General features: G+C 36.0%; 1 protein-coding gene across 7 annotated transcripts in view; it reads right to left on the bottom strand.

Annotated features, from left to right (window-relative positions):
* Positions 1–23,418, bottom strand: part of adgrb3 (adhesion G protein-coupled receptor B3) — a 186,682-nt gene that overhangs the window by 52,794 nt on the left and 110,470 nt on the right. For all 7 annotated transcript variants that reach the window (XM_079634606.1, XM_079634605.1, XM_079634608.1 and 4 more), the window contains 6 exons: positions 21,881–21,949; positions 16,998–17,106; positions 9,308–9,454; positions 7,534–7,609; positions 3,347–3,449; positions 1,513–1,556 (listed from right to left, as the gene is read on the bottom strand). In XM_079634606.1, coding sequence (XP_079490732.1) covers positions 1,513–1,556; positions 3,347–3,449; positions 7,534–7,609; positions 9,308–9,454; positions 16,998–17,106; positions 21,881–21,949 — 548 coding nt within the window. The remainder of the gene's footprint in view (positions 1–1,512; positions 1,557–3,346; positions 3,450–7,533; positions 7,610–9,307; positions 9,455–16,997; positions 17,107–21,880; positions 21,950–23,418) is intronic.

Below are 23,418 nucleotides of genomic sequence, written 5' to 3'. Positions count from 1 at the left end.
TCTTGTAAACTCAGTGATGTGGATTCAGAGGGCAATTTAATTACCGTACGGTACGACCTTGGTGTTTGTCAAAAAAAAGTAAGTACTTCGGCCGGGGATTTTTTTATGCAGGTGGTCGGTGAAAAACACTGACATTTTGGATTCGGACGGCAATAAAATCACTGACTAGCCCATGTAAATAGTGAAAAAATACCTCACGACCCCATGAGAAACAATTACAGTCCGAATAGGGCTTATGACAATAGAACAAAAACAGAAAGGAAACACAGGAAATGACGATAACAAGTCCCTGAAAATTAAACAGAAACACAACAGAATCGTGACAGCTTTAAGTAAAGTGTTACCTAAATTCTGACCCTAAACTTTTGAATGGTAGTGTATATACATACTTCAATACTTCTCAATGTATCCCCTCATATAATTTTCTCCAACTATAAAATGATTGCGGCTGGGCCACATGTAATGCCTCACGGTGTTTGGGGATTTGCCCGTTGTTTAGTGACACTGAGTAACAGCCTCTAAAAGGGCACTGGTGGAAATGACCATCTCACACTGCACTTCCGTTTCCTGTAGAAGCTAAAGGTTGTGTCTTGGGTTGAGGTATATGCTGGACCTTGATCTATTCTGAGAGACAGCATTCTCATGCAGAATAACATCTAGATATGGATTCTTTCTGGCTAATTTAGTGTATTTCTCAGAGTAATACAAGGTCAGTTTTTTTTTTCAAAATCACTAAATGCTGTTTGCAATACAATTTACTTCCATAACTAGCCATATTTCTTTGTAAAACAGGACATTCAGTGAGGAAAAATAATAAAATATGAATATTATATAATGAATTATGAGGACGATTTGACTCAATAATAAACTGAATAATTTAATTTTCTAAATTGTAAACATTTAAATGAATAAAAAATGTAAACATTAAAAAAAAAAATTAAATAATAATTTTGAAAAATTGTAAACATTTTTTATTTTAATTTACTTGGCCCAGTAGTTGTTTGGCTGAAATTGCAATAATGCTGAAAAATATTGAGGAATTTCAACATTTTAAGCTTTATTGCTTTGCCTTAGAAGCAAGTTATTACATTTTGATTCAAGATTCCACATATTTTTTTTTTACTTGAATCATGCCCAATAAGACAGATAACCGGAATTAATAAAAATAAAATTGTGTCAGTTCTTATTTCATGTTGACTTCAGAGTGAAAAGATAAGAGGAGCCTGACGGCACCGTTCAAAATATTTTTCTATCAAATTCTCTGACAATAACACGATCAAAATTCTATTACTGCTAATGTCAACCACTGTTTCACCTCGATAGCAGCAGAAACATGTTTCCATGGATACAATGCTCAATATTTCAACAAGCTATTTATTATTGCCCATGAAGTTATTGTATTAAAGGCTCATTTTCACAAATCAGAACACACACACACACACACACACACACACACACACACACACACACACACACACACACACACACACTTCAAAACTGACTTTCACTTACATAATAGAGCTGTCCCACAGTGCACAGAATGGATTCATTGTTCCCTGCAAGAAAACACACACACACTGTGATTGGACAAGCGACATAACTATTAGACATACCACAGTACATACCGATAAAGAGACATTGTCACTACGATAGCCAGTATCTCAAAACATAAGTCACATTATTTAGCCTAATAGACAAATTAAGAAGGAAAGGAGAAAAGGAGAAAAAAAGCTCCCATTGTAATCATCTGGGCCATATCTTGATGACACAATGAGGAGAGAAATAACTGGTGATGGCAAATTAATTATCGGACTAATTACTGCTATTTGTCTGTTGATTAATGAGCCTGAAACATATGTCAGAGGTATTGTAGAGCTCCCCTTTGATTGGCTGGAGTGATTTAAAGAGGAACAGAAGACCATATTTCCTTCCAATTTCAACCCAAATGCATCCAGATTTGTCTTCTAGTTGCTCTTTAAAATACCATATGTTTCAGTGCATTGTGTTAGCTTTTTACATCAATTACAAGGGAGGATTTGGATCAATTTGATTAGTGTTGCGGGATCATACGTTCACAGTCCATATAAGCTGTAAATGCTCTGCATACCCAAATCATTTGAGAGAACGAGTTTGTGGACTTTCTAAATAACATTAACACTACACATGACAATAAATTCCTTGTAATTCGAGGTAATTCCTTGTAACAAAGCTTACATAATAAAATGTTGGTATGTAACTCTCCGTCATTAAGTTATTTGCCAAACGACTGTAGTTTTCTTAAAATCTACCAGTTACGGAGGGTTTTGTTCGGGTAAGCGGATCCAAAGCAGCTTTTGCACATGCTCTGTTGTTATGCATCAGCATCATTGTTCCGCGTTTAAAAACTTTTAATCACGAAAGGACTCAAACTACACAACTACATAATCAAGGGCTTCATAGTTGCACCAGGTGTGCTTGAGCTAGAACACATTAAATATCTGAACTTTCATGTAAATTATTCAAAATTATTCAACGGGATTCAAAATGCAGGTTTTTGAAAACGGTACTGTTATCATCTCAGTGAAAACTGCAAAAGCGCGAATTTGTAAAAAACGGGGACGTCATGCGCATGTGTCTTACGAGGTGCATAGTGTTTCTTTACAATGTGATATCGCCAACTACTGGCCTGGCATAAATAATTCAGTGTTTTTAGTTGTTTTTGCGGATCCGTGTGAACGGGAATCATTTTGACAACGTTGTAGTTTTTTTCCGTTTTTAGTACAACGTTGTCGTGTACCATAACAAATTGAACAATTGGCTACTTATGTTTATATTTATGTTTTCTTTTTTTGTAAATAAACATGCTTTTTACGAATGCTGCTTTCTATTTAATAGGCATCTGAAAAGGCGTCTGATGCAAATGAATATAGATACAGCCGTTATTGCGACATAAATTCATGTTAAACAAATCACATTTAGTTTATTTCTATAAGAGAAATTGAAGGCATTTCCAATAGATTTGGGAACTTTTAGAAAGAAAAAAATCTTAAAAGACGTGTGTTTTTGCACTTATCTGAAAATGCACTGAAATTGTTGCTTTCACCCGGCCTATTTATAAAGGCTTTTGATGCCATCCATGAAAGGAGGGTCTTTGGGATATAAAGGCTGTAGATCAATCTCTTGTTTGAAAATGCTTATTGACTGCATGTGTTGCATTAATGGCATATTAGCATGCACCTTTAAACCAACAGACCAATAAAACAGCAAAAGAGTAAAAAACTAGGAGGTTTTAGAATATATGTGATAATATCAGTTGGCCTCTCTGGATTGTGTTTGTGAAGCGTGTTGAGATCTGACCGGTGCTTACATTAGCTAGATGAGCTAACTCAATCTCCAGCTGGGCTTCTGTAACTCTGGGTTCTGGTCGGACGGTCACAGCAATCACTTTTGAGTTCACAGCAGTGTTATTCCTGTGGGTCAGATCACAATCCCACACAACAGTCAGTTCAAGCTTGAACGAGAACATTCAACATTTGAACATTCATTTCAATACTTCCATTATCATCAGCGTGGATTTTTGTTTAAACTCTTCAATCTGCACATTTAGCACAGACGTATCTCTCCAGGTTGGACTCAGTTTAGAAAAGTGGTGTGTATAAAAATTGGTGTTTCACTTCAAATTAGATATTTTCTGCTAACAGAGACCAGAAATGTTGATATGTTTGACAACTTTTGTTTTGGGGGGTAAATAAAGAAAGAAATGTTACTCAATATCCAACTTTAAAGATAGGCAAAGTTACAGTATATTAAACACAAATTGAATTATTTAGAAGTTTTTTGATTAACTCGATTAATGATTGCCTCTGGATAAAATGATCCCTTTCAGATGAAAAGCAGTCATTTGTCATCATTAGGCTCAGGAAGTTTTCCTCCCAAGCACTTTTGTGTACTTTATTTCTTTTTGATTTCATGATCAAAACCAATATTTGTTGGCTATGTATATATTTCAAACATATCCAAGTGCTTTTATTATAAGCACAAGAGTACAGAAACATTTTGATATTAAGCTTCAAGTAGACTTAGAACTCAAAATATCTCTCTTTCCTTTCATGCTTCCCTCCTTCTCTAACTAAACACATTTTCCTTGAGTATCATTTGTCAAATGTGAACTGTTTAGGCCGGGCATGATTTCATGGTCCATTTAAAAAGAAGAAAAGACAGAAAATGGATGCCCAACATGTAGCTACTCAAGAGTCTGCAGTGAGAAATGAATTTTATGAAAGTAATCGACAAAGATGCCACATCTGAGACAGATCTTTCAGTTCTATGCTTCTGACGTTATTTTACAGTCTGTCACACTCTTTGTTTTCGATTATTGTAGTCAGAACGCATATGTATTGACCTGAAAACAATGGCCTTGGCCATGGAAAATAAAAAATGTCTCTGTGTTAGTAGATCATCCTAAAGGCAAAAAAAATAATCCTTTTGAAATTAGATCAAAGGCATTATCTGCGCATGGTTAACCAGCCTCTTGGTTTGATTTAATCAAGCAGAAGTGGACTTGTATGGTGTCATGAATGTCCACACAGCCTGAAAGGCATGAAATAACACAAAACTCTTAAAGAGATAGTTCATCCAAAATTCTAATTCTGTCTTATGTAATGTATACTCAGTCATGACTTTCCAAACCCATATGACTAAATTTCTTTCTTTCATGGATCACAAAAAGTCGATTTTTAACAGAATTTTTTACATTTTTGTTCAAATTATTTAACCATAATGAAAGTAAATGGTGACCACGCTCCAAGAGGATTAAAACAACTATTAAATTGGTCTATATAACTATATTTGCATACCACACTGCATTTCAAGTCTTTTGAAACTCTTAAAATGCTGGGTTGTTTCAACCCAAATTTGGGTCAAATATGGACAAACCCAGCCGTTGGGTTAAATGTTTTAATTAAAAATGTTAACCCAACGGTTGGGTTCGTCCATATTTGACCCAGATTTGGCTTAAAACAACCCAGCATTTTTTACAGTGTATACGACTGACTGAAGTTTAAATCTTAACTAAAAGCCATAGCCACCATTTACTTTCATTATATGGAAAGGAACAGCTTTAATGCTTTGTCTACTTGCATTAAAAAATTTGAAATGTATACCAGATTGTTACTTTTTTGGTGAACGATGACTTTCAAATGACATGTTCTGTAACTGTTTGCATCTAAATCACTAAAAACAAGCATCCATTTAAGGGTTTATGCACTGTTGACTCATAGTATGATCATCACAGTATTTTGTCTAGTGATTAAATGTTCAACAACGTGATCCTGTCTTTACAAATCCCTTAGCCATGTTGCATTGTTTTTGTTTGTTTATTTTAACACTTCTCTTCTGTTATCTTCCACTGTTTGTACTGATCTCCATCTCCCCACTGGCTTCAGTGAATCCAACAGAGCTCAAGAACAGAGGAACGCCCTTTTTCTCTGTTCTTCCACGAACTCTCTCCCTGTCAGGGGGAATTCCATGGAGGAATCATACTCAGGTTTACTGAGATTTGATTGACAGCTCAGAGCCACACCAGGAAAGGTCTGTTCTGTCCTGTATGTGTCTCCGGAGGTTTCAGCAGAAGTCCTCAAATGGAAAAGGAGGTTTTGATCCAGAGCATCAATGCGGACTCCGCGGATAACCAAGAATTTTCATTCTGACATACAGTCTGGGAGAGAAAACACTATAGTCTGTTTATACCGGCTTCTGTTTTTGGACTAGAGGAAAATCAGAAGGAATTTGAAGGAACAGCTCTCTTAAAAGCCAAATATTTATTTTTGTGTGCGTGCGTGTGTGTGTACAGTATTTACCACTAGGCTTTAACACATTAGCCACATAACTCAGATTCATACAAGGATAAATACCTTATTAATACCATAATAAACAATGACTACAACTTGTGAACCAAAGGAGTGGAATAACGCTGCAATCACGTCATGTTAGAATTGCCGTAATTACGAGATGACAAATCAGAGATTCTACTTTAAGCAGTTTACGTCCTCAGACTCAGTTTCTATGGCAACACTCATGATGCCAAATGAATTCATCCTGCACAATACATCACAACATTAGTAATACTGAAAGAGTGTTAAATGTTGAGGACGCTGTCATTTAAATGTCATCATATGGCCAAAAAGTCTTAGCTTTTTAAAAAAAGACTTGTAATTATGAGATTTACCAAAACATGAATGGTTTGATACTTACTGCACCCACACACCGGACGCGAATAGCGCGTCAGGCGCGAGTGATTTCAATGTTAAGTCAATGCAAAGACGCGTTACACGCGTTTTACGCGCGTAACGCGTCTTTGCATTGACTTAACATTGAAATGACTCGCGCCTGACGCGCTATTCGCGTCCGGTGTGAACGCACCATTAGACTTATTGTAATTCCAAAGCTGACATGAATGCAACATAATTCATTTGCTAAAAAAAGAAAGAAAAAAAGAAGAAGAAAAAAAACAGAAGACACCTTCAGCATTTCACCCATAATTAAATGTGACTGATTACACAGTGTGCAGGAGAAACTCGAAATATTAGAATATCGTGCAAAAGTTAATTTATGTCAGTAATTCAACTTAAAAGGTTAAAAATATATATTATATAGACACATGCAAAGTGAGATATTTCAAGGCTTTATTTTCTTAACATTGTGATGATTATGGCTTACAGCTTCAAATTCCCAAATTCAAAATTAGAATATTGTGAAAAAGTTTTCATAGCTGTAAGCCATAATCATCAAAATTATAACAAATAAATCCTTGACATATCTCACTTTGCATGTAATGAGTCTATAATATATTAGTTTCATCTTTTAAGTTGTATTACTGAAATAAATATACTTTTGCATGATATTCTAATTTTTCGAGTTCCAATTCAATTCAATATGGATATACATCCAATTCAATATGGGGGTTTCTGTACGAGCAGGTGTGCGGTGGTATGGAAATACATCATTTGATACGCATGTGGACATCGTATCATTGCATCGTATTGTTCCGAATGCAACTATTGGGCGAACTTTTTATGGTCCCACGACTTCAGCAGACGATATCAATAGATCAATTTAGATAACTTAACTTAGTGATTGCTATCAAGATGTGAAGAGAATATCAACCAGTAAAACAAAAAATGTCTCTGGAACAAATCATCCACCCTGCCTTTAATACATGGAAATCTTTACATATAGCCCATTTAAAGAAAAAATAAATAATTTATACTTTGGGAGAAAATCTAAGACTCACAAAGTATCATATTTTGCTAATGGTCTCATTCAACTTGCACACATTACACACATTATTTTATTTCCTTTCCTCAATCAGAATGAATCCTAATTAGTTATTTGAATCAAGACATTCTTCTGATTTGCAGGTTTAATCAATCAAAAATCTTTCAAAGTAGTCCCTAGGGCAACACGTACCCCAGGTTGGGAATCTGTCCTCTATAATATCCATATCATATCGTTGTAATATTTCATCTAAATGACCGGAGATGAACTGAGTCTTACCGTGGAGCGGGCAGCATAAGGCCAAGAGTCTTGTAGAGAACCATTCCGAGAATGAACACAGGAGATCCATCCATATCTGCCAGGAAACAGTCTAGGTTAGATGATACGTTCATCACATTATGTAATCACATTAAACAGCATCTCCAGACAAAGGTGTGTTTTTCTCAGCTCCCTTTTCAACTTCCAACTCAGCAACAAGGAGTTTTTGTTCCCGATAATTCAGATTTAATGTTTGTTTCAGAGGCAGACAGTAGGTATTCTAACACCTTCCGCTTTTTAGCAAGAATCTTTTAATCCAAAGTAATTGAACAAGATTAGTATTTTTTTTTTTTTTAATTAAGCTATACAGGAATGAATTAACCTCTAAATCTGCAAAAATACTCATTAAATATCAGATCTCTTGCCAAACAATATTCCTGACAGCTAATCCATCATACATTTCCTGCCAATAATGAATAAAGTGGTAGATTAGGCTATACTAGCAAGGTTATTGATAACTAAGATCAAATGTCTTCTCTGCTGACAGAAAGGCTAATCCTGGTTCAAACAGCTCTGTACGGCCCTCTAGTCTAGCTCAAGGCGAGCTGGAGTGAGTTATGTATTAAATCAATCCTTCATTACTTTCCTCTGATACACTTCAGATAAGACTGATCACCCTAATTAAGTAAATAGTCTGGTGCGCTGGTGCTTAGCTCTCTTTACTATCATTGTTTGAGAGGATACAGCGAGTGCTGTGTCATCTGAATGGATGTGGTCGGCCAAGTGCAGTCTCCTCTAAAACAGGCAAATGGCAAGTGGTTGAGATATAATCTTGTAATCTTAAAGCTATCCCATTAAACGGTCACACCATGTCAACGCTTTGAAGTTTTTAGCACAATCGTATGGTGGCGATTACGAAACGTTCATTTTAATATCGCACTGATAATCCAAAATAACTCAAAACGCCATTATTTTATAGTGTCTTATAATGGTGATTTGAAATGTAAAAAGTATATTGGGACGAAGGATGGCCTGGGGAATTAATAAGTAGGGAATGTACATGCAGTCATTATCATAAAATAAACTCTAACGGGGTGATCAAAATACCAATGTGAAGCGTATCCCACTTGCATATTAAATGGCTACACATTAAACAAATCAAATATCATTCATGTAGATTTGGGGGTATTTTTTTTTTACGTGAGAAGAACGAGCATGGAGTGATACTGTATAATAAATAATACTAGCATAATTATGCATTTTTGTATAACGAACTAGTCATTCTACAGAAATATGCAACAGTTAACCAATCAGAATGAAGTATTACAGAAAGCTGTGCAATAAGATAAACAACAATATATATGGGTGATTATTTTTCAACTTTACTGTTTGTTCCCTACATAGACTTTTGTCAGAATCAGTGAAATTATACTTTGCACTTTTTAATATGAACAGTATTTTTTATAGGCCTACCAAAGAAAAACAATACTGTCCTTTTATTTTGTTTTATAAGTGCAAAGCTTTACCTGATTGTTTGATTCATTTTTCAACATTTCACATATAGCGACTCTAATAGAAGAATCACCCATATATATGGTTTAAAATTGCTAAAAGTTGTTAACTTATATGCAATACTCTGTTCATTCCTTGAACAGATTCATTACTTGTCAAAACAAAACATTATGTTAACATGGGTTGAATGAAACCTGACTTTTCAGATCGAGTTAATGTAGCCTCATTAGACATAAGATGTACAGTATCATCAACTTCCACAGCGTGGCATCATGTACAGTACCTGCTGTCTGGGGTACAAATATTCCTTTGGGAATGACAACTTTGTCTTCGGAGTTTCTGGCCCAGTCCACCATCCCTTTCCGTCCCTTCATTGGAAAGTTGATGTCTGTCATCACAGATACTGCAGGCAGCCTCTGAATACTTGCAACTAAAAAAAAAAACAATAAAAAAATAGGTTAGTTCTGTTAACTGTAATAAACTGCAGCACGTGTTTATTTATTTTTCTCTTCAGAACTTCATATTGTTTGGCATCATTTGAAGATAAACTAAAGTTAAATGTTTTTTTGTTTTTTTTACCATGAATCAAAAGATAATATTTGAATATGAAACATATAGAAAGGAAATGCTAATATATTATAGTTTGCATTAATAATAATAATAATATGTATTAAAATTTCGTTAATGGGGTGGTATAATGCCCTTTTCACAAGATGTAAAATAAGTCTTTGATGTCCCCAGGGTGTAGACTGCGGATTGGGACGAATTTTTCTGTCCGAGCCCGACAGAGCAGTAACCGAACCCGACCCGAGCCCGACAGGCATAAAGATATTTATGTCCGAGCCCGACCCGAGACCGACAGTTAAAATCCCATTTTTTCCTCATACTAATGACACATGTACGTTTGTTTGTGTGGAAAGCCCGCTTTTATTAAACAACTGTAGGAAGACATTCGGAAATGTCAACAGGATGAGCGCATCAGCGCACACGGAGCAACAAGCACACTTAACACAGGCGCGGATCACGGCTACATAAACACATTTCCGCACACAGGAAGACAGATGTTATGGTAATATTTTACATGTATTTTAATCACAAAAATGAACGTTTGCATTAAGTGAAAGCATCAGGCACATTGGCTACCTACATAATAAGCTGTTTTAAATTTTAAATGTTCAATGCCTGTGACCGAGCCCGACCCGAACATAATTTCTAAATATCTGTCCGAAACAGGAACGTCGGGTCCCGCCGGGCTCGGTTCGGTTATCCATCCTCTCTATGTGAAGTTTTTATTATATAGCATGTTAAAGTTGTCACTTTTTGAGGGTGAGCAAAAACTGTGTCTGTCCCTTTAAATGCAAATGAGCTGCTGCTCCCAATACAGAGGGCAGAGCTACAAGAGCTTGTGTCCTTTGACCTCACACAGACATGCACTAAAAATGGTTCAAACAAAGACAGAAAGACTCAACACTGCAAAAAATGCTTTTCTTACTTAGTATTTTTGTCTTGTTTCCAGTCCAAATATCTAAAAATTCTTAAATCAAGATGCATTTACTAGATGAGTAAAATTACATAAGATATTAAGTCTTGTTTTCTGGGGAAATAAATCAAAATTAAGTGAGTTTTTGCTTAAAACAAGCTAAATTATCTGCCAATGGGGTAAGAAAAATAATCTTGTTTCTGTTTGAATTAAGATTATTTTTCTTATCTAATTTTAATGCTCGAGCTTGTTTGATTGGCTGCCGATGTTTTTATTGTCACGTCACGACATAACTAAAAACGGAAACTTTTCATGCATTTTGGATTTTGGGAACCTAAAAAAATGGTACTGTAATGCTTATTACGTGTTCAGTCTATAGGTGCGTAGTTTCTTTACAAAGTGCCAAATAATGGCCTTGCATGAATACAGTGTTTTTATAATACAGAAGCGAGCCTCATTCGCGCGTCCAGTTCACGCGAATGAGGCGAATTGCTAACACAGATGATGTCTTTTCTATCATTTCACTGTCGCTCAGCATCGCGATGTAAAGTTAACGTTATTGCATGATCACAGTTCATATGTGTGGGGAAAGATAAGCTATTAGAGTAAAAATATTGCATTAGGCTACTTCATGAGTTAATAAGAAACAATATTTGACAATTCCTGCAAATGCAGTGATGAAGTTCATGTTCTCATGATTTATTTTTATGCATAAAAATGTTTCAAAACATCCCTCCCTCTATTTTTTTCACAAATCACACCCTGTGTAGGTGCATAGTGTTTCTTTACAAAGTGACATCGCCAACTACTGGCCTGGCATGCATAACTGGACTGCACAGCAGAAGAGAGAATTATCAGGTAATTGCTGATTCGTTGAGGTGTAGGTGAGCCTCCTGTGTGTGTACGAGGAGGAGGAGGAGACTGGCAGTGCTGCCAGCTGCTGTGTGTGGGGGAGGGCATTAGTCACAGGAGCACATGGGGTAGAACTGAAGAATGGTGGGTGAAGCAGCTCACACCTTAAGCTTTAAAGCAGCATGAGATCACAGGCCCTTTAGTGATCTTTACTTCCATACAGGCTCCTCTACTCACAGAACCAATCCTGCTTCATTTATGTGCCACGGAAATATGGAAGTTAGGGTGGCAAAATATACCGCAATTACATAAATATGACCTTTTTTCCATTTATTGCATCAGTCGATATTGGATATTTAAATGTGCATGACCATTTCCCCTATTTTTACATTTAAATCTTAACATGCCATCATTTCAAAGTTAATAAAAAAAATAAAAAAAAACGAATTTAATAACACTATTAAATAATGTACGTTATAATGTTGTGATGCTTAAATTCATTCGGATCACTTAAAAATATTTTAAATATTTATTGCACTGTAAAAGTGCCAAAATCAATGAGTTATGATGACAATATATGTTTTTTCATTACTTGTCTTGAGCTCATCAAAACAATTTAAGCAATTTCTACTTTTTTATATAAGTTATACAGAATCAGAATCAGTTTAATATAATTTAGTTTGAGATAACTTGTACAGCTAATTTGATTATACAGGTGAAACTCGAAAAATTTGAATATCATGCAAAAGTTCATTTATTTCAGTAATTCAACTTAAAAGGTGAAACTAATATATTATATAGACTCATTATATGCAAAGTGAGATATTTCAAGCCTTTATTTGTTATAATTTTGATGATTATGGCTTACAGCTATGAAAACCTTTTCACAATATTCTAATTTTGAATTTGGGGTTTTCATAAGCTGCGAGTCATAATCATCAAAATTATAAGAAATAAAGGCTTGAAATATCTCACTTTGCATGTAATAAGTCTATATAATATATTAATTTCACCTTTAAAGTTGAATTACTGAAATAAATGAACTTTGGCACGATATTCAAATTTTTCGAGTTTCACCTGTACTTAAACATTTAAGGCAGCAACTGAACTAAAGTTTTTAAGTTAAAATAAGTTTACTTTTCTTTCTTTTTTTGGCCATAAAATGAAATTAATTATTGGCTTATCATATCAGCTACAGATTTAATAATATGCATGCATCCCTAATAGGAGTTTAAATTGTTTATAAATTCTAAATTAATTAAATAAGATACGATTACTAAATAAAATAATAAGATTAAGCTCAAGTATCCAAACAGGTTTTGAAAAGTTAAAGTCTATATTTGGAAAAGCACCAAATTACCATAATATTAACATGATTTCTGCAGTGTTTTTGTAACAACACTTAACATTTATGTTTGAATTGTATATTGTTGTACTAGTATGCAGGTTCAAATAAAACAGTAGGCATTATACAGTGTATACACTATTACTGCATTCCAAACGCATAACCAATAGCAAAATAAACAAACGAAGAGACTGCACATTAAAAAAAAAATGTTGTGAAGTGAAGGGCTCCTCTTATAATCATCTCCTTCAAACTATGATTTATTCAGTGCATTTCCGGCTGCGTGTGAGTTCCCTTTAGTTGGGATGTGCTCCGAGCGGTTTCCCTGCTGAAGTCTGTGGTGGGACGGCGCTGTGGGTAACAGTCCTCAGGGAACCCAGCCAGGAGGCATCGGCACCTGCGCCCACCTGTAACTAATGAGCCTAATGACTGGAACCTATACCGAGCAATATCAGGCCGTTTCTGTCACGCCAAATATTTTGGTGCAATCTCGGCTAAATGCGAAGGTTAGGTTACTTATTGGACTAGACGACAGGGTCTCTCAACTCAACCGAGCAATCAATGCTCACAAATCAATGTCCATTAAACACATTAAAAAAATCTAATTTCAGCTTTAAAGAGCTGCAACTAAGACAAAGTCATTGTTTATTCTTACGAGAAGGCATGCCGTGGAAAAAGGAGCCTCTGCAATCAAGGTTATTTGGCTAAAAGCGGACGCAACAGTGTGTCGTGCCGACAGGAGGTATTTATTGCGGTGTCAAGAACGTGCTATAAATTTGGCTGGGAATGATGCTGCAATATCTTACTATGACGGATGATTTTCATTTGGCTCGTACAGGCAATACAGCTTTGTTCTTTTAATCAAAGAGAGCAGACTTTGGCTAAGATTGTGGTTTGATTTCACTGAAAACGATAAGGAAATTGAAAAAGCTAATGTCAAAATTAAGAATTTTCTCAATTTATGTTTTTGATTTTAGGTCTGCAATATATTATGTCAATTGATAAATAGTTAATAATATGCAAATAAACAAATTACATAAACAAATGACATTTCATATGATGACATTTGCTGAAAAAGTTTTATGGCATTCAATAACAATCTGGAAATCAAGAATATAAACAAGTTAAACGTATTACATTAGTGCTTGGTGTAGTGCTAAGCATAAGTGAATACACTAATGCTAAAGTTGACTAAAACGAGGAATGAAATAGCTCCACATCATCACTTACCCTTCACCATACCTAGAGATTGGCATGGTTTAATTTCAGTTCGCCTAACAGCTGGTTTGATTTGCATTGAGAGATGATCTTATGGAAAGTACGCCATGCCAATCTCTAGGGATGGTGAAGGGTGTGTGATGATGTGGGGCTATTTTAATTCCAAAGGCCACGGGAACTTCATCAGGATGCATAGTATCCTGGATCCATGAAATAACTGGCCTTTAAAAATAAAAATCTGCCTGCCTCTATGGGAATTTAACATAGGGGTGTACTGACTTATGCACCCTGTATTTTAAGGAAGAACATTTATTTATTTACGATACATTATTCATTCACAAAGAAAATTGGTGTCCTTAAAGGTTGGATTTTTCCTCATTTTATTAATTCACCTTTGGCTAAGCCCCGCCCCCCTTAGTTACTGTTGCTAGGTAACGTCCGTCAACGTCATCTGGGATCTGGTTTGGTATCAACATGGCTTATGCTGTGACGGCTCTTCCTGCTGAAATTTTATCAAACTTTTATAAAGCAGCAAATAAAGTGTCCGATAGAAGTAGGCAAAAGTGGCTGCAATATACGTTCGAAGGTTATATTCAAGACATACCGGTGAAACGCAAGCAACAACAAGGCATCCAAATAGAGGCAAAAGCATAATGGTCACAAAAAAATTAAACCACCGCATATCCTACTAATCGAGACGGAGGCTGGGACTAACAATATCAAGGAGCAACACTGTTCATGTAAAGCTGGGTATATTCACTTCTATAATCGTTATTACAAAGCAAACGGACTACGCAAGTATAAAGTTGTATTTATTAGCAGCGTGTGCTAGCGTATCAAGAATTAGGGTAGAGAACCAAAATCATAACATAAAACTGTCTAACTAGTATAACTTCACAGTAAGGTTAAAAGCAAAATTTATGTTAGAGCACAAAAGTGTGCTTGTTGATCCTTGAGGGGTTTCGCTGACTGTGAGGACGTCCACACAGTTTAATCCAAAAACGACACTTGTCAGGATTTTACTTCGGTTTTGGGAAGGGAAAATAACGGACACCCCCCTCCAACCTCTCTGGGAAACGCGTATCTGTGTTACAAATGCCCCAGGCACAACGTTTAACCATATTTTTGATAAAACTACGACGGTAATAGCCTGCCGAGACCAAAAATATGAGACGCCTGTGTTAAAGTCAATGGAGCGCTGTGAAAAAGTGTCGGACCTCTGTGGGAGCTCGTTCTTGGCTGCGCTGTGATTGGTCAATCTACATTCTAGGGTGTGACTTAGCCAAAGGCGAATTAAGGCTTTAAGATCAATTTCCAAAAGATGATTTTTTATTCCTCTTTTTAGTCAACTTTAGCATGGGTGTATTCACTTATGGTTAGCACATATACACAGTATAAATGTAAATATATATATATATATACAGTATAACTAATTAAGCATTGATGAGGCTAATACTGTTAAATACTATTTTTAGTATTTTGAGGCTGCAAAATGAAATTATGAATGACTGTGGAATTATGAATGCCTTAATGCATTCTGAATTAAGTCTTTTCAAAGTTAGTTTACAATTCATTTGATATAAATTGCTGGTAATCAGACAATAAAAAAGTGGGCAACAAATCAACAGAGACGTAATGTTTCAATAATGTTCTTGGCTGCCTGAGTGATTCGCTAAAGCCTCTTTATGCATCTGTTACTGTAGCAGCAGCTGCGAGACGCAACATCACTCAGTTTCACCTTCAGACTACAAGAAGAAGTTTCAATCACAGGTTTACTTTGCCTTGTCAGTGGCTGACATTGAAATGTTTATAGCTCTCCTGCATCATTATGATGGCGATGTTCTGGCTGTGCGTTTTATCTTACACACTGAAATGTGGTGGTCATGTCTGAACTGGCTTGATGAAGATTCATTCCTGCCTGAAAAAAAAAAAAAACCTCGAAACATCTGTTCTGCTAAACAAGGTTTTTGTTATATAATGCGACAGCAGGTAAATACATATAAATGACACTTCCATTAATTAGATACAAAATAGGGCTCTAAAACTCTTGATTATATGTATTTAAATGGCCAGTGAAAGGTGTTTAACCTCCTGAATCTCAGGAGGTCCAAATAAATAATGTATGAGCTGTTTTGGATACAGTCAAGAAGGTCAAGGTCATTAAGTGTGATGCGTATGTGCTTTTTAAAAAGTCAAGAGACACCAAAGTGTACTACATTCACAGTAAATGTCTAAAAACTGATGTTTTTCCATACTGAGCAAGCATCTCCAAATATTGCGTTCTCAGATTTTCAATGTCTACTGTATGTCTTTGTACTGTACAAAACATCATGGCACTTTGCAATCCTGTCGATGTTTTATGGCAAGCTGCATAAAACAAGGTAACATTATAGAAGGTATCAAAGGTGCCCTTCAATGAAATTAACTTTTTAATGATATATGGGTAATATATAAGCACTATTTCCAAGCAATATAGACTCCTCTGTGTATCTCTTATGATGGATAGGAAGGTCACCCTAATCCATTCATTTCATATTTGTTGAGCTCTGCAATTCATGGAGATTGCAATTTCATGGGTCAATGTTCTGAGAACTAAGCAAATGTGCTTCACCGGAAGCAATTCATTTATTTATTTATTTGATTTGCTCTTTAACTTTGATTCTGTTTAAATGACTGGAAGGGAAATCAGTATTCGTGTGTGTGAGCCGGCATTTTTAGCATTGGAATTCGTTGAGTGACACAGGAGTTTTATGGGGAAAAGCACAAGTCATGCTTCATGAAAATGTATACATTTAGAAAATTTCGTTTTTGAAAAATTAAAATCAAAGCACGTTGCAATAGATGTAACTGAATCCAAACACAGTCTCCACTTTTCCGAGCTGAAATAAGACAAGGCTGTTTGCATTAGAATTTAGCACATTAAGTGGAGAGGGCTTGATTTTAATTAACATTATCGACTGGTGGTTGTTTGCCCCCCTCCATGCACCATTTATCCTCAATTACTGACGACACACAGAACTGGCGAGAAGAGTCAGCAGGACGAGTGGCTTGCGGGACGGGTTCTGCGGGTTCTCTTACCCAGGTTCCCTGTCATCAGGTAGGCGTTGTGGAAGTCTTTCATTCCCAGCCCGACGATGTGGATGAACTCTTCAATGACCTGCATGAGCTCCACAGACCCTGGGTAAATCTAGGAAAGGGGAATCACGGGGGACAAAAGGAGAGAGAAGTGGAACATGTTACTAAATGTTTGCGAATGAATTTCAAACACGGGTACAATCTGACTTTAAATGGATTTGTCATCCAATTAAATTTAATGGTCAGAAATTAAATCAAACTTTTGCTGTCAAACTTGAAGGCTTAAAACGTTAGAAAAAGACAGATTTCATATGACAGGCAGTATGATAGATAGATAGACAGACAGACAGACAGACAGACAGACAGACAGACAGATAGATAGACAGACAGACAGACAGACAGATAGATAGATAGATAGATAGATAGACAGACAGACAGACAGACAGACAGACAGACAGACAGACAGACAGACAGACAGACAGACAGACAGACAGAAGGGACAGACAGATAGAAGGGACAGACAGACAGACAGACAGACAGATAGATAGATAGATAGATAGATAGATAGATAGATAGATAGATAGATAGATAGATAGATAGATAGATAGATAGATAGATAGATAGATAGATAGATAGATAGATAGATAGATAAACAAAACAAACAATACCTAGACATATAGAATGGTAGAATGATAGATAGACAGACAGACAGAAGGGACAGACAGACAGACAGATAGAAGAGACAGACAGACAGACAGATAGAAGGGACAGACAGACAGACAGATAGAAGAGACAGACAGACAGATAGAAGAGACAGACAGACAGATAGAAGAGACAGACAGACAGACAGATAGAAGGGACAGACAGACAGACAGATAGAAGGGACAGACAGACAGACAGATAGAAGGGACAGACAGACATACAGATAGAAGGGACAGACAGACAGACAGACAGACAGACGGACGGACGGACGGACGGACGGATGGATGGATGGATGGATAGATAGATAGATAGACAGATAGATATACAGATAGATAGACAGATAGATAAATATAGATAGAAGGGGGAGACAGACAGAGATACTGTATATACCAACAGTCAGTCTAGTAAAAGTCTTTCGACTCCTTTGGAAAGAGACTATAAAGTGTTTTTAAAGGGCACTTCCTCCGTCTCTCACACTTTCGAGCCCTGCCTCCTCTGTTCAGTCCTTCACAAAGACAAACTCATGCAGCAGAACTCAGAGCCTCTCCAGAGGACCAGCCATCAGTGTCAGAGCAAACTCAGGCCTCAGCCTGTCAGAGTACCTGTTCTCTTTCAGTCAATAGCATCACGGTCTGCTGATCCAATCCCTGACCTTCAGGTGACTGAACTCAGCTATTTACATCCGCCATCACTCGGAAAGTCCGCAAAGATCTTTAGAGGGAACACAAGGGCTTGGAGAACTTTTATCAAGAGCTGGCTTTTTTTTTTCAGGCTTTCATTCGTGCTCATCAATGGATATTTAGGAATACAATATTCAATGAATCTTTATTTAAAGTCAAATGCGATTTTCTTGTTCACAACTCTCAGGACTTGATTGTATTAATCTGAAATTCATCTAGTGGTTGGAGAAGAGAGGATGAAAAAAAGAGGTATTCACAATGCCATACGAAAAGGACATTTGTTTTAGAGGTGGAACAAGTCATTCAATTTTGACAAAATATGAAGAAAACAAAATTGTTAAAGAAATCAAATTGTGTGCTCCAAAGATGCACAGTAACCTAGAATGTAAGTAGGGTACACTTTCAAGTAAGGTCTAATTTGTTAACACCATTTTAATGCATTAACTAACATAAAATTACAAGGAATAATGTATTTGAACAGCATTATTTAACCTTTGTTAATGTTATTAAATAAAATTATTCACTCATGTTAGTTCACAGTGCATTAATCGATGTTAACAGATACAACTTTTGATATTTAAAATGGAAAGTATACGTTGAGATAAAAAAAAAATAATAATAAAAAAAAAAAAGTAAAGTTGTCTAAACCATTTTACCCAGCAGATTTACTGTATGGATTAATATGCCATATGACACTGTGCTTCCTATTTCTCTCGTCACATTAGCATCATCTGGACCCTCTCTCCTCGTTACAACAAACAAAGCACAAAAACACATTGCAGGCAATCTGCAAAAGACAAAAAATAAATAAATAAAAACGCGGGTGCAGAAAAAAATAGCACTGAGTGACATTTCGTAATTAGCACCCTTAGTGAGGTGCAGAAACGGGGCGATGGAGTCACATAGCCTATCTAATAATCCCTCTGGCAGGAGTCGGGCTCTGCATTGGCATGGGGGCCGATCTTGGGCCAAGCCAATCAGACAGGCTGCAGACGGGGAGAGAGTCGATGAGGGTCGGTCAGACTGCTGGGGGACAGCAGAGAGCATCCCTCGCCATGGCAACAGCGCTGGGCTGCCCAAGTGTGCAGGGAAGACAGCAGTGCGGGAAATGGCCGAGGCTGACGGCCATTAGATGAACCAGCACTGGTGTTGCACAGTCAGTTGTGCGGTCATATATATATATATATATATATATATATATGTATATATATATATATATATATATATATATATATATATATATATATATATATATATATATACATATATATTCTACCGTCATGTCAATTTTCTACTATTGTGTACTCTTCTGCTGCATAGATTTCAGCCACAAGTCATGTCATGAGTAAACATCACACTAATATATGCAAACAAATAGCCCAAATAACAAAAAAAAGGGAACCAAAATTATATTATCATATATTTTTTGGTTATGGGATGTTATATTATAAAAGCTGTTAATTATATATTTAACTGACTTCAAATTGTACTTTTTTCTTTTTTTATTATATATATATTATTTTTGTAATTCATAAAATATAACATAACACATAATTTACTACTACTCTTCTGCTATATAACTTATGGTATGGAAGATACAAGTATTTTTATCTCACTACTTTATGTAAACAGATATGAAAATAGGACATTTGTACCAAGATACTTTAAAAGGCTATTTCTTCACTCAGAAAAGTACCAATACTATATGTTTTTTGGTTATGGTATATTATTTTTTAAAAGCTGGTAATATTATATATTTAACTAACTTATTTTTTTTGCAGAATGTCTCTCTCTCTCTGTGTGTGTGTGTGTGTGTGTGTGTGTGTGTGTGTGTGTGTGTGTGTGTGTGTGTGTGTGTGTGTGTGTGTGTGTGTGTGTGTGTGTGTGTGCGTGTAATAAGTTATAATGTTTTGATGTAGAATGTATGAAATATGTTTATAGTGATATAATATATTAGGCAGCTTCCCTGCAACCAAACATAGGACATATATTTATAATATAATTCATATAATATAATAAATATAATATAACAATTTATAATATAATAAAATATTATTGAATATAATATAATTTATAATGTAATGTAATATATTTTATAAATACAATACATTTTAATAATATAATATGTTATAATACATTATAATATAATACAATTCGTATAATATAATACAATTCATATAATAAATATAATATAATATAATATAATAATTTAGAATTACTCTTCTTGTATATGGTTTAGGATATGGAAGATAAACAAATGCATGCCAATACTGTCTATAAGCAGACAGTATATCTTTAAACCATCAGTTAATGAAACTAATGAACCTTGTGTTCTCCTTCATTTCAAGTTGTGAATTTGCGAGGCAGTCACAGCCTCTTCTCTTAAGCACTTCCTTTAAAACTGTTCGCTCTCTGCTGGAACAGAACAGACTGCCATGAATCTGAGTGTGAACTCTAGACTGGCAATCAAAGCTCAGGCAAGCTGACTCTAAAGAAGAAAAGACAAGACAGACAGACAAGATAAAATCCTGCGTGATCTTTAAACGTTCAAGCTTTCTAAGGTCAGTCATTTGACAGAGCCGGTGACAACCGTCTCAGATGTCCTTTAATGATTTGAGGAGCTTGAAGATTCAATCTGTGACTAAGCAAAGGAGCAACGTGAATGAAGAACAGGTGCTCTGGGGACCGTTTAAAAACCTTCAGCAAAGCAAGCGACAGGCGACGTGACCTGATCCCTGGATACACTCCTGACTGAAAAAAACCCATATTACTAATATTCTTTAAAAGCCTTGTGACACTAACCTACTGTAAACCCCATTAAAGGGTTGATCCGGTTGACACACGGTCCCCCCGTCTCACTCAAGGACTCGTTTTACCACAACTTTCAGACTACGGGTGAAAACGTTCGACGAAGGAGCTCCAAAGCAGCTTACGTTTGATAGACAGTAACATTACCACTGTCTGCTTAGGAGGAATTACCAGTTCAGGCTAAAAGGGAAAGAAAGAAACATTTAAGACACTCAATTTGGTCCAAAGCAACAATAATGCAGTTGGAGATTTTTGTTTGAGTTTCTGAAGAACATTCAGCTTAGCAGAATCCAAATCCCTCTGGCTGCTTTTACAGCGTCTCTCAGAGAGTGAGAGCGAGGAGACCGCTGAGGGAAAGCATGAAGGCTGGACATATGCTGCCAAAGCTGCTGCCACCAAGTGCATGTAGTGGATATTGCAGATGTCTCTCCACCAATCAGCACAGCAGGGAGGTCGGCATTTGGCAGAGAAGGTTTGATTTGACGCAGCCCAGCCTGTGGAGACGGGCTCCTCTTTGACCTGACAATTACCTAAAGCATCTGCACTGGTGATGGCAATCAATTCACTGAGGGCTCATCACACAATACACAGCCGCAGAGTGACACACAACAGCGGATTCTCTCCGCGACGTGACTGTAATAAAGCAATCTCGACACAAATGCTTCAAAAACACACGCTCACAATGTTCAGACCCACCTGTTGCGCGTCTTCCCACTTTTCTCTGTTCTCCTCTTCCAGGAGATTGCTGATGATCTGAAAAAAATTCTGGGGAGAGAAGAAACTGCTGTTAGTACAACACTGCTGTCACTGGAAAAGACTGGTAACATTATTTGAGAAGGATCATAACAAAGGAGGATTTCGTTTCAGGCATTATGCTTTGAAAGTTTAATATGCATAATTTGTATGCAGCATCAAATGTAGAGACATTTGTCAACATGTATTGCAAGTAACACAGGAGATTTAACTTATTTTGACCCACCGGGTGTTAGAGTGAAGCTACACTGTGAAAAAATAAATGTGGATTATAATGCATTTTAAATACTGTAGGTTACACTGTAAAAAGTGGTCAGTTGACTTTCTTAAAAAAAGTGAGGAAACCCGTTGTCTTAAAATGATTAATACATTTCACGAGTAAATTACGCATAAAGTTTACTTACTTAATAACCTACAGTATTTAAAATGCATTATAATCCATATTTATTTTTATTTATGCCTTTACGGTGTATAATGCATTATAATGCATGGCATAACACAGATATGGTTGCTGATAATGTATTTGAAATCTTTGTGGTTTTCAAAGATACAAATAAAAATTATATTAGCTGCAATTTTTCACGTATTAAGGGATCACTGTTAAAAAAAAAGTTGCTGCCTTTCATTTTTAAGTACAATCAATTTGGATGTTTAAGTCATTTCAACTTAAATTACATTAAACTGACTTAAAAAAAATATCTTGTATAACTTAAAGTCTAAAATTGTTTAACTTATTTTAATGAGTTAAAGCAATGCAAAAACATGTTTTCATAACTTATTGATCATAATTTTTGTTTACAGTGATTATGAATTAAATATATTGATTTCATAATATATTTTAGAAACTTTGATGCGTTTATATCGCTGTACAACGCCCACAGAATAATGTTCTGTAAAGGACTATGCAGTACTACAGCGGAAGGATAATGCATTTGCATAATAAAACACTATTGTAATGAAAACTGTGCTCTTATTTTTTTATGAAGCATTAAGAAAAGCAATAGTGTACTTGATGAGGACTTGTTCTCTGTGACTGTATTCATAAAAATAGCATTTTTGTACCTATTGCGTAAATATATACAGGCTATACAAGTATTAAATTGACTTAATATAGTCCTCGAAAAAGCAAAGAACTAGTTCATATCTGGAATGTTTGTCAAAAAAACAAAAAAAACACCTGTTCCCTGAAAAGGAAATAACAAAGAATCTCCTCTGCATTTTAAAAGTCTCACCAAACAGTGTCTTGAGGAATTACACAGCACTGATTTACAAGGAGATGATGGGATACGTCCAGCAGCCTCGGCTCTAAAACACACCTGGGATTTCCTGCTGCTTTCAATTCAGAGATTGTTGATCTTTTTCTGTAAGCACTCGTATGTGCACTGAATTAAAGGGGAAGGATGGAGAGCGTCGGTCGAGTTTAAAGGAGCCTGGGAGAGCCGTCTACTCTAAGACTGGAAAGAGAGCTGATGTTTGCTGCG

The sequence above is a fragment of the Phoxinus phoxinus genome, assembly GCF_949152265.1.
Source record: "Phoxinus phoxinus genome assembly, chromosome: 14".
In the NCBI taxonomy this organism is placed as follows: Eukaryota; Metazoa; Chordata; class Actinopteri; order Cypriniformes; family Leuciscidae; genus Phoxinus; species Phoxinus phoxinus.
The sequence above is the reverse complement of the archived record's forward strand: the minus strand, read 5'-3'. Positions and strand labels throughout refer to the sequence as shown.